This window comes from Monodelphis domestica, chromosome 5 (assembly GCF_027887165.1).
Source record: "Monodelphis domestica isolate mMonDom1 chromosome 5, mMonDom1.pri, whole genome shotgun sequence".
Classification (NCBI taxonomy): Eukaryota; Metazoa; Chordata; class Mammalia; order Didelphimorphia; family Didelphidae; genus Monodelphis; species Monodelphis domestica.
Window position 1 is genome coordinate 228,007,348 of NC_077231.1, and position 12,161 is coordinate 228,019,508.

General features: G+C 49.3%; 1 protein-coding gene across 2 annotated transcripts; it reads right to left on the reverse strand.

Moving 5' to 3' along the window:
- Positions 1-171: 171 nt before the first annotated feature.
- Positions 172-12,153, reverse strand: ATG9B (autophagy related 9B). 2 transcript variants are annotated; one of them, XM_007504619.2, is made up of 15 exons: positions 10,346-12,153; positions 9,829-9,988; positions 9,419-9,462; positions 9,104-9,168; positions 8,639-8,818; positions 8,076-8,217; positions 5,050-5,804; positions 4,345-4,498; positions 3,846-4,025; positions 2,768-3,016; positions 2,427-2,572; positions 2,067-2,163; positions 1,679-1,823; positions 997-1,152; positions 176-873 (listed from the first exon to the last, which is right to left on the reverse strand). In XM_007504619.2, the coding sequence occupies exons 1-14, from the start codon at positions 10,346-10,348 to the stop codon at positions 1,013-1,015; spliced, it is 2,460 nt and encodes an 819-aa protein (XP_007504681.1). In that variant the 5' UTR covers positions 10,349-12,153; the 3' UTR covers positions 176-873; positions 997-1,012. The 2 variants fall into 2 exon arrangements, with proteins under 2 accessions (XP_007504680.1, XP_007504681.1); XM_007504618.2 differs by having other exon boundaries at positions 172-873; positions 9,829-10,438.
- Between the last annotated feature and the right edge of the window lie 8 nt (positions 12,154-12,161).

Sequence of the window (12,161 nt, forward strand, 5' to 3'; positions counted from 1 at the left end):
CAGGATGAGCACCATTTGCACCGAGCACTCAAAGCTCGTGAACTCCCTTCCTCTAAAGAGATTTTTCTTAATCTTATAAGCACTATAAACTTATAGTAGCACAATGGAATGAAGACTTTGTCTCCCATGAAAGGAAGGGGAGGCATTGCCTAGCAGGTGCCCAGCTAGGCAGGGAGCCCTCCTGGCCCCCAGGAAACCCTGGAGACAGTTGTTGCTGCTCCTGTGCTCTCTCCCCCTACCCAGCCTTCTCTACTGTCTTGGCTACTGACTCTGAGTCTTGGCTGCCGGCAACTCTCCAGGCTTGGGGCTGAGGACACAGAGCCATAGGAAGGCAAGAGACCTTTGGTGCTTTATTACCGAGGGCAGCTCTGCCCCCTCACTGTTCCAGACTTCAAGAGCCAACCCTTCCCCTGTCACCTAGCCCCAGCGCCAGGAGAGGTGGAGCTTGAGGCCACCTTGGCTTCATTTTCCCTTCCCTTATAGCTAGTGTCCGATTTCTGCCAGCTTAGTTAACTCCAACCATACCATCATGACTGTGATCCACTCTTCAAGGGGGGCCTGGTAATGAAAATGGAGCTTCTGTCTCACTGCCGGGGTCAGGAGGTATAGATGCCTGGTGTGGGATGAAGTGTCTACTGCTTGCCCTCCTTTCATCTTGTTCAGGAGATTCCCCCACTTTCTCCCCATGGACCCACCCCACCCCCACCCTCACTTGGGTTCTCTGGGGCTAGCACAAGACTTCCCACCACTCCCAAGGGTCTGCCAATCACTGGGCTCAAACATTGAAATCTATGAGCTATGGTGGCTTCATAAGTGCCAGCAGGTGAATGTTGATTGTCTACTCATCTTCACTTCAAAATTGTGATGGAGAACCTAGGGAAGGAAAGGTTGAAGTAGGCAGGGTGCCCCAAATCCAGAGAAAACTTCCCTTGCCCTACCCCCCATGTATCCTCCTTATGACCCTCGTCTTCCCCCCCACCCCCAGCCAATACTGACCACATTGGTTGGCTTCTTAGCCACTTCCTGGATTCGACACTGGTTCCATTTGAACATTCTCCTCCTCCTGCCACCCCCCAAGGGGTAGATTACTAGCTCCCTTTGGTCCCCATTGTTGTCTGGGACTGGAGCTAGAGCTAGAGGCAGGGCTGGTACCTGGAAAAGAAGCCATCAGTCCTACAGAATACAGATAGACCTAAAGCTAGATGGGTCCTCAAAAGCTATCTTGTCTTTATTTGACAGATAGGGACACTGAAAACCAGAGAGGTGAAGTGGTTTTCCCAGGATCACACAAATCATAAGCATAAAGCAGAATCAGAACCCAAACTTTCTGACTCTTTTCATTGTGTTAGGGTCCGTTTAGGGGCCAAGGAACAGAACAGACGCTGCAATCGGCACAGAGAGGTGGTTTATTGTAACTCACTTCACACGCGTGGGGAGGAGCCCAAAGGGGGTTCCCCCCCCCCAGCAAACTTTAAGGCTGGCTTATATACCCTTGGAGCTCACTGAGGGTCCATATGGTTATCACACGGGGTGGAGTGGTCAATGTGGCTATCATTCAGGGTTCGTTGGCCTAGGAAGGGTGCTTATCTACACCAGGTTCGTGGGCCTAGTTCCCTTTCAATTGTATCAATGCCTCTTTCTCCGATTCAAGAATCCATCCCAATTGTCAGGTTCTTACCATCACTGTGCCAGGTCAGGGTCTCATCCTCAGGGGTGAGTGGCCTTTGGGGGCTAGGCCAAAGCCTTGGGAGTGGAGTGGCTGAAGTCTCCCCCCATGGCTCTTGCTGTTGCTGCTGCTGCTGCTGCTGCTGCTGTTGGTGAAGCTGAGTGGTGGAAGGAGGGCATGAGCACCACCACTGATGACTTCTTTCCTTGACCCACCCTTCAAGGACAGAGGCTCTCCCAGTTTCTACTGGGAGATTAAAGGATGGATGCAGCAGCTCTGATTCTCCCACCGCCACACCATGAACACATTCCCTCAATCTAATTCCACCTCCCCAGCCTTCATATATATTAGCTACTCCACCATTCCCAGCCACTTCTCTAGCACCTATTCCCCAGCTCACCTGATGCAGGTAGATAGCATGAAGACTCATCTCAGCAGAGGCAATCTCTGAAAATAGGGCAGGGTTTTGGACCCCAGGACCCCCTGGAGACACACAACTAAAACAAGTAGCACAGCAGGTCAGAGAGCTACACTCTGCCACCTCCAAACAGCACCCTTAGTTTAATGAACTTTGACTTCCCCATAGTGGCTTCTTCTTGGTCACATCCTTTGTAGAGAGCAGATGTACCCCAACTCCCAGAATCTCCCCTAGGCTCCTCCCCAAAGATTAGAATTCTCCTTGGGTATCTCAGGTCTGTGCCCCTCTCATCATCCCACCCCGATTCCTCCAACATGTACCACACTTGGTATTGGCCCCCACCTCTGATCGTGGCCAGCCTGGGACATAGAACCTGAGAGGGAGGCCAGGAGGCTGGCAGTTGCAGCAGCTGGGCAGGAAGCAACTGGACTCAGTTCTCGGGGAGGCAGAAGGGGGTGTAACAGCAGGCTGGCCAGGAGTGCCTCAGGCTATGAGCAAGAAGAAAGTGGTGGGTGCTAAGGGAGATCAGGGAATTGCCACATGACAAGACAGACTGGCAAGGGCTGTGGGGTTGAAGGCAAGGTTACTTGGGTAAAAGGGTAGCTGCAGGCTGTGAAAATCCAGAGGGGCAGTTCAGGATGAGGGAAGATGTTAGGAGTAGGGCAGGGTTGAGAGATACTCACTGCAGATGTGGTAGAGTCACTTAGAAAGCTGGGACCTAGACCAGGTGTAGGGGGTGACCGGATTGGAGTAGCAGCCCAGAGAGCAGCATCCTGTTGTACCCTGTCCCGAAGCTGCTCCAAGAATCGGGAGCTGTGCCCAGGTGGGCGCCAGCGAGGGTGGGCCAGTGAGAAACGCATCAAGGAAAGCTCTGTCTTCCCACCTTCTGCACGCTGGGATATGGAGGCTTCTGTCTGTCCTGCTGAGAGCCACTGCAGGAAAATCATAATCCATTATATGTAAAGGACACTTTACACTGTTCTTTGTCAGACCTATGACTATGACTTCATTGGGGCGAGGAAGCTATGACCAACAGTGTCCACAGGTCATGGCTCTCTAATTCACAACCTATCCATAGATAGGTGGCTGCAGTACTAAGAGGTTAGACCATCTACTTGGGTCGTGTATATGTCAGAGCAGCAGGGCTGAGTCCTCTGAATGGAAGGCCAGCCCTTTAACCACTATATTGCACTGCCAATCTACTGGGTGCTTTTCAAAGCACATTCAAAATCATCATTTTATCTTCATGAGAATCTTGTGAAATAGCCTGGGCAAAGATTACTATACGGCTATATAGCACAGTAGACAACACACTAGACCTGGAGTCAGAAGATCTGAATCCAAAACCAGCCTCAATCACTTGCCAACTATGTGCCCCCCTGGGCCAACCACTTAACTCATCTGCCTCAGTTTTCTCCTCACTAAAATGAGGATAATAATGGCACCTACCTCCAAGGATCGGGAGCTATTCTCATAATTATCACTATTAGCATACAAATGAAGAAATTGATCCTAGAAGAGGTTAAACAACTTGCCCAAGTTCATACAATTAAGATAAAGCCCAGGACTACTGTCTAAATAGATCCTACACTCACACCCTTGAAGCTGGTTCTGCCCCAATCCTGAACTATCTGAAGATAATAGAACTTATTGTTTTCTGTTCCCCCTCCCGTAGACACTATGTTGGCAAGGGCTCTGATCTCCCAAGTCTAAGAAAGAGAGAAGAAATATCAAGAAGAAGAGTTGGGAAGGAGCTCTAACCTGGGGATGGCCATGGCGCCTCACATCCATGAGAGCAAAGGAACAGACATCCCCTACCCCAGATACATCCACAGTGAAATGCCGAAAAAAGTCGATGATCTCCAGGGCACGAGGGCGAAACCAAAGGAGGAGAGCAAGGGGAGTAAGGACTGGGGAAAGAAGCTCCTCTAGGAGAGAGATCTGGGGGAAATAAAGAGGGGAAATGGGGCTGAGAAATGTTCTCACTAGAAGGGATATCTGGGGAGTGAATGGGGTAAGTTCTATGGATAAAAAATTCTGCAAGTCAGTCCAAGACACCACTGCAGGGTAGAACACACTAACCCCAAATTATTCCCCATCCAGAGTCCCCCTGAGAAGCCAAGGATGTAACATCCTTAGAACTCCTTATAGAGTTCAGCCCCACAGTTGCTCCCCAGGTAGGCCCTCAACTCCACATTTCCCCTCCTTGCCCAGGCCCCTGAGGGTTGACCAAGTTCCAAACCCAGTTGCTTTTACTCACAGCCTTATACTGCAAGAGCTGCGACATCTGGTGGTGAGTGTTGGCTTCCCTGACTGATCCTGGCTCTTCAGGGAGGTAATGCATGTGAGCCAGAGCTGCCTGCAGCAGGGGTTTAGGGGATCGGCCCAAGAGCTCCTCCTCCGGTATGAAACACCTGGAGAGAAGAGAAAAATGGGGCAAAAAGGTACTAGTGGGGAAAGCACTGGTCCAAAAATCAGGAAAGCCATTTTCTAATCCTGGCTGCCTCTTAACTATTTGTCCCAGTGCAAGTCACCTCACTTTCCTCTTCTATAAAATTAGGGGATTGGTCTATATGGTCTTCTAGGTCCCATCCAGCTCTGGAATTCTACAAATCTATGAAAATGAAGCAGTGGGGGCTGATGGACAGAGAGATGACTTTCAAGTCAAGAAATGTATTATGCTCTGGTCTTAGCACAGTCACTGTCCACCTCTGGAGCCAGGACAAGTCATTTTCTTTTTCTGGGTCTTGATTCCCCCTTATCTTTGAAACAGGAAATCTGTTTTAAATCTGATATCCAAAGGCCCTCCCAAGCTCTAATTGTATGACTCTTAAAAGTTGGGAAATAGAATAAATGGATGGACAGGTTTCCCTGGGATAATTATCTAAAATGATGGGGTCATGAAACTTCTTCCCTTGGAGCAGAATGTCTCCCCAAGGAAGGAGGAAATACCCCATCTGCTGACCTGGCCACAGTCAGTGCCACACCTAGCCCTGTCATGGCAGTCAGTACATGTTCCACAGCCAGCACATCCTCATCATACACAGTGAGCACCAACAGGGCAGCTAGCAGGGCACCAGCAAAGAAGCCAGCATGGCGGGCCAAGAGGGCAGGCAGCGGGGCTGGAGGTGCAGCAGCTCGCAAATAATGAGCAGCAGGGCGGTAGGCTCGAGCCAAACGGGCCCGAAGCTCGTGGGGCAACTCATTGAAATGTCGCAGCTGAAGGCGGGCCAGGCGGGACCAGCGTCTCATTCCCAAGGCCCCAGGCTCCCGGCGTAGCAGCTCTGCATGGCTGAAAAAGGCATGTAGCCCCTGCCAAGCCAGCACCAGTGGACAAAGAGCCAGATTGACCAGTGCCAGAAACAGTAGAGTCCAGCGAAGTCGAATAGCCAGAGTCCGCCGCTGACAGCTCCGCTTATAGGTACTGGGCAATGCCCAGCCCCCTCGAAAGAGGGAAATTGGGCCACGAAAGAGGAGAAGGTCAAGATTGAGAGCCAGTCCCTGGCTGAGGAAAGTAGCACTGCCCCCCCAAGGCAGTGGGAACCGGGCTGGCAACAGGCCCTTGTTGGCCAGGGCCACAAGGTAGTTGGGGTAACGCAGGATACGGTGGTGAACATCTAATTCTGTCAGAGGCCGGGGCAGCACACAGAGGCCACCACCTCGTTGCAGAGCCAGGAGACGAGACTGTACCTCTCCCCAGGGCACCTTGCTAAGATCCTCCTGAGGGAAGAGGGAGAAAGGAGTGAGCCCTAGAGAGAAGACCATCCACCCCCACCCCAAAAAGATGTCCCCCTCTTGATGACCTCTAAACTAAATGGTCTGATTCTTCCATCCAGGAGACCTTGGTTTCATCTGATACTCACCATATCTAAAGTCCAACTGAGGCTCTCTCCCAACAACAAACTTGCTCATTCCTGCCTTCAAACTTGTTTTCACGCCATCATCCTCACAGCCATTCAGACTCACTGTCACCTTGCAATCCTCTTTTTCTAACTTTCTCTAACCTTTATTTTCAATCTGTCACCAAACCTGCCATTTCTTCCTTCCTTTCCACCCTCTTCTGAACTTTTAGGGCCCTTATTGTCTCTGCAACTCATTTGACTATAAATCATGTCACGTCTTATGACATCTTGTACTTTGATTTGTTTTTTTGTCATCTCCTTCTATCTGTTCTGTTCCATCTCCCTACCTCAGACTGTGAGCACAATCCATGTTTTGCACAATGTTTCACCACTAGAGCCCAGCTCAGTAACACGTGGTTTTGTAATTACAGGTCAATAGAGTGGTGGCCTGAATCAAGACGTTAGGGAATAAAGTGCTGTCTCTAGCACATTCTGGTTGGGTGACTCTCTGGGCAAATCACTTCACCTCTTAATGCCCCAAGTAGTGCCCCAGACTACACATTCCAGGGCAGAGGCAACTCTTTAATAGAGGAAGTGAAGCACTTACTCCTCACACCAACAGATTCCCAAATCAAATCTAGAGCACCTAGCACAGTGGCTTAAACACAGAAGGTGTTTCAGAAAGTTTTTTGATTTACTGAAAAAGAAAAAAGCTCCTTCCCACACTAATCTAGGCCTCCATCATGTAGTACATGGACCACTTCAACAGCCAACAAAAGAACTAGCTTTTGCTCCCCAGGCTCTTGTCCATCCAGCATTTAAACACCCACCTCTAGACTGTCCTAAATCACTATTTCCATCAAGTCCCTGACCTATTCTGAAACCAGCTGAGATTTCTCACTCCCCCTGGTAGGAATTCATTCAACAAATAGTTATAAAGTACCTATTATGTGCCCAACCTAGCACTTAGGGCTGGGAGAGATACAACAAAGCACCCTCCAAGAGTTGAGGATGTGGTGGGATGAGGAGTGGCTGAGAACTGGGATCTCATCAGTGAGAAGAATTCCCAAGGCAGAAATTCCTCCCAACCAGGAAGAAGAGCTACTCCTTCTGTAACTTCAGGCCATTGAGAGTTCCCTGGGGACACGGATATTAAGTGACTTGCCCATAATGACCCAGCAGTATATCCAAGGCCTTTCTAACTCCAAGGCTAGTTTTCTATCACTAAGCCTCAGTACCTCTTAATATCTTAATTACTCAGGGACAGGTAGGTAGCACATCTGGAAAGGGCACCAGGCCTTGAGTGGGGAGGTCCTGGGTTCACATCTGACCTCAGCCACTTCCTAGATGGGTGACCCTGGGCAAGTCACTCAACCCCCATTGCCTGGTCCTTATTGTTCATCTGCCTTAGAATCATGATTTAATATAGATCCTATGACAGGTAAGGGTTTTAAAAATTGTATCTAATTACTATCTAGTTAGGAGAAATAAACCATACACACCAATAATGATAATAAAAGGCAGCATTGAGACTAACTCCAAATTCTTACTTTATAGGTGGGAATCTAATGCCCAGGAAGAAGTGGTTCTAGATGATTTCTAAGACTTCTGCCAGCTCTAACATTCTGCGATTCTATGAATCCAGATGTGATTTTGATTTCCATCAATCAGAGAACAGAAATAGAAGAAATGAACAGAAATTACAAAAAGGTAGCCTCCCTTCTACCTATTCAAATCCTATTCAATCATTAGTCTTTTTCTCAGACTGTTCCATCCCACCTACTCTGCACTTTTCTTTTACAGTCTTCCTGATATCTGTACCATATAAATTCTGGTCATAATCATTATCTAGTTTTGTGACAGTCTTATAGCCTCACCTAGATTGTAAACTCTGCAAAGGCAGGGACTATGGAGCATCTTTTCTATGTCCCACAAAGCCAAGTCTACAGGAAATGTCAAGGAAGATCTGATAACTTGACAATATCCCTATCTCCAACTTTGGGGCCAGAGCCCCCTAATCTCCATGGAAAACTGTCTATCTCAGCTTCTGGTTGGATCCATTACCTCACTCCCTGCCTTCCCTCTTCTCTCTGTCCCCAACATGACCTATCTCCTTAGCACCCCTATCCTTTCTCCTGATCCCACTCACTGGGGGAATGTGCAGGGCTTCCTTGTAAAATGTTCGGATATCCCAGTAGTTCAAGAGGTTGCAGAGGGACCGAAGAAGACGGAATAGCCAAAACCCTGAGGCCAGGAACAAAAGGAAGATCAGGATCGAGCTGGAACGTACCCTGTATCAGACAGATTGGTGGACTGGATTAGGGTGAGATTATCTAGAGATTAGAGGTGGAGTAGACCCCAGAATCGAAGGGAATGGAGTGGGGATGGAGAAAAGAGCAAATCAGACAAATGGGCATATAAATAAGGAATACAGGAAGGATGGCCTGGCCCTGGAGACTGAGACAGAAGGACAGAGTAGGTGAGTTTCCCCTGGGTCCCTTTCCTCTCACCAGTCTGTCACTGTTCAGCCTCACTCCCCTACTCTCTGCTCACTCTTGCCTGGGCCTTGGCTGTGGCTAGAACAGAGGATAGGAGGGGTGGCAGTCTCTCTGCCCTTGGGAGTAGCCAATGCCTCAATCCCTGAGCCTTAGTCCCTGAACCATCCAGGCCCCCAAACCCTGCTACCCCCACCCCTCCTCTGCTTTCACTCACCGCTGTGCACACTGGGCAGCAGGCAAGATAGCATCTGACAGGGTCACCTTGCTTTGAAGGATTCCAGGGTTCTGGTGGGATCCAGGCCGGGTATGGTTAACAGGTCGATTGGCAAAGAGAATATCATAATCAACGCAGCGGAGTAGGAAGGTAGTGAAGGTAACAACGAAAACGAACTGTCTGTGGGTGGAGTGGAATAGGGATGAAGACCAAACTGAGGCCTCCAAGGGTGGGAGGGGTTGGGAGCAGAGGCTTCAGGTCAGCTCCCAGGCCCCTAGAGATCCCAGAGGAACAACCTGAGCCCTGCCAAGGCTTCCTGAGAACTGGGAAATGAGACAAGGAAGGAAACTTGGAGATGCAAGAAGAGGAAGATGGGTGCTACAGAGGGTTGAGAAAAGGGGCTGATGTTTGCTAGGGGGGGAAATGATGGGGGATGAACATGGGAACTAAATATAAAGGACTTACCCCAACTGAAAGGCATCTTCCAGAAACATACAGGCAAAGCCATTACGCTGATGGTAATTGTAGAGGTACCAGATTCATCAAGGAATAAGACTGAGATTTCCAAAGATCTTCCCCAATTCCCAATGCCTTCCTAACAAACCTCTTACCCTCATGTACCCTCAACTAGACTGCTCATCCCTGAAGCCCAGCTCCTGCCAGTTTTCATTCATCCATTCCTTTCCAAGGAATGTCCAGTGTCCTGGTCCACAGCCCTCAGCCCTCCTCAGCAAACATCACCCCACTCCCACCTCCCTCAACTCTGAACACACAAGATATCTTGGTGAAGAAGCTGTCCAAGTTCTGGATATGATGCCAAGAGCCTGGATGGAGAAGAGATATAGATGATTACTCACATTTCTTTCATAAGGTGTTTTCCTCACAGCCACCCTGTGGGGGTAGATATTATTTTCCCTACTCTGTGGAAGAGGAGACAATACTGTGAGGTGAAGTTACTTGTCCAACAACACCTATCTAGTAAGTGTGAGAGATGGAAAGTCTAATCTACCATTCTAGGTGGCTGCATTCTCCCAGTCTGTTAACTCCAGTTCTTTTGTCTCAATGCTCCCACCCCTTAGATTTTCTAAACATGGAGACTATCCACCCCCTATGCCCCTCCCCTTCTGTGCTATACATCCTCCTACTCCATACAAGAACCTGCTCAACTTTCTTACCCCATTTCCACTTACCCTTCAGCCCCTCAGGGACATGAAGCAGGGGTTCCTGGTCCTCTGGGAGGGGTGAGTTTTGGGTGTTGTCACAGTCAGGGTCACAGTCCTCCAGTCGTTCATAATCCTGTTCTGGGATCAGGGGACCCATCCGCAGCCCAGAGGAGTTCTGGAGGGACCACTGTGAGGGAAGGGGAGTCACCGAAGCCAAGCATGGGGTAGAGTAGGATCTTGGGCCAGATGGAGCAGAGGAAGGGGTTCCAGAAGACTCCCCATGAGGGGAAGAGGTTTCTAGAGCTGAGAGGGGCTGAGTTACCCCTGAAGTCCTGGCTGGACTAAGAGGCCATGGTATGGAAGCAAGGAATGAGGAAGGGGAGCTTCTCGTGTAAGGAGTTGGAGACATAGAAAAGACAGAAATCCTACCCCTTCCAGGCCCCAGACATCGAGAAGCAGGGAGCAAAGGGGGTAACAGTGTAGCTCCTAGATCCCCCCATCTCTCTTGGTGCCTCTTTGTCCTCCCCCAACCCATCCGTCTCACCATCAGGCTGGTTCCTCCAACAGGAACACTGCTGTTGTTTTCTGGGGAGCAGAGCTTGTGGTTCTCCAGATGATGACAACAACACTGAGTGACTCAGGCATAAGCAGGCCTCGGGCGTCCTGACTCCCAATCACCTGTCTGACCACTCAATGCCCCTCCCAAGACTCCCAGGAGAACCCCAAGGTCACATCTCCCAGGCCTCAGTTATTCCTACTCTCTCCCACCAGCTGGATACCCCATTCCCTACCTACAACTCTCCCAAAGCCCTTCCTCATGGCATTCTGCCTTTGCCTCTTCCCCATATCTGACTCAGTAATGTTGAAACAATTCCTGTGGTCTTCCAAGAAGCAAACCCAAATGAACTGAAAAATAAAAGAGATCTAGGACTTCCTCAGCTTGAAAAGAACGACATCTCATATTCCCCTGAGGTTAAGATATGATAGAACAGGATGGCTGGGTTGAGCAGAGATCTTCGTGAAAGCTTTTGGTTCACTCAAACAGGAGAAGGGAACTTAGATGGTTAGCCTGTCCAGTCTCATTCCTAAAGTCCTGACTCATCAGGAAAGGAAGGCATGCTGGCATTCAGCCTCCCCTTTTAGACCCATTCCTGAGGTGCTGACTCAGCTACCCAGGCATATTGATTTTTTTGGCCACCGTTCATAGTTGGTAACTGACATGAAGCCTGGTGCCCTGGGGATGGTAAGATGAACACAGGGTCTCTGATTCCTGAGGCATAACAGTCAAATGGCTATCCACTCACATAATCCAGATTTCAGTGTGGCAGACCTAGAAACTGGGTTGGATAATAGGATTTAGAGTTTTAAAATGACTCTCAAGAATCTCTAATCCAAACTTTCTGTTTACAGATGAGGTGACTGAGGTCCAGAGTGGATTATTTAGGGTCACACAAGTGCCAACCCCAAATTCTAACCTACATTTTCTGAGTCTGAATCCACTGGATCTATACTCATGATGTGGTTCTGCCTCAAATTCCCTTTTTGCCCACCCTATCTACCTATCTACATCTATCTATATCTATATCTATCTATCTATATATACTGAAAATATAAATGTTTGTAATTGAGCATGTTCTAGCTTTTAGACTGTGAGTTACACAGCAATTCTCAGTGCCTTCCTCCTGATAGCCTTACAGAGAAAGGCCAAAGTTCTGATGCTTCTGTGACAAAGTTCACATACATATTAAAACATGAGAGTTCCCTATTTATCCTGGCACTTCCCTGCCTTCCTTTCCAAGGACTCCCCTCCATACTAACTCCTCAGAAGACTAAAAACCCTTTCTTCCCCCACTTGTCTGGAACTCTCCTCCCCATTTACCCACAGTCACTCCACATTGGCCACAATTCCTTTCTCCTTTCCTCTTGCCCCCAGAATCTCCCAACTTTCCTGATCCCCTCCCATCCATCCCCAAGAGCACCAAATTCTTGAGGTAAATAAGCGTGATGTCATGTTCCATGTTAGTGACAGGATTCCACCTCCCCCAATCCCCACCAATTTCTTGGCTCCTCAAACTAAGGTTTAGAGAACAGGTCTGGTCAGCTGGGGCCCCAACCCTTCAAGATGCTCTCCGCCCTACCCTCCTCCAGAAAGAACACTGACTTAGACACAGACTAATCCCTTCTCGCCCACACCTTGTCCACCAGGACCTCCCGTTCCCCCTTAGCCCCGCCCCATCCCTCGCCTAGACAAGCCCTACTCCTCGCATGTCACGCCCCATCGTTTGCATGGCTCCTCCCCACGAGGAGGGCAAAAGAAACTTGGAGGCTTTCCCAATCGTCGTCCCGGAGGGGGAAGGGCC

Bases quoted from the DNA above. Each gene is read 5' to 3' on its own strand.
- ATG9B (XM_007504618.2), bottom strand. From the start codon at position 10,348: ATGGTGAGACGGATGGGTTGGGGGAGGACAAAGAGGCACCAAGAGAGA. The intron at 9,463-9,828 runs GTAAGTGGAAAT...TTCTCCATCCAG, and splicing joins TGTCCCTGAGGGGCTGAAGG to GCTCTTGGCATCATATCCAG. The intron at 1,824-2,066 runs GTGAGCTGGGGA...TCCACCACTCAG, and splicing joins ATGCTATCTACCTGCATCAG to CTTCACCAACAGCAGCAGCA.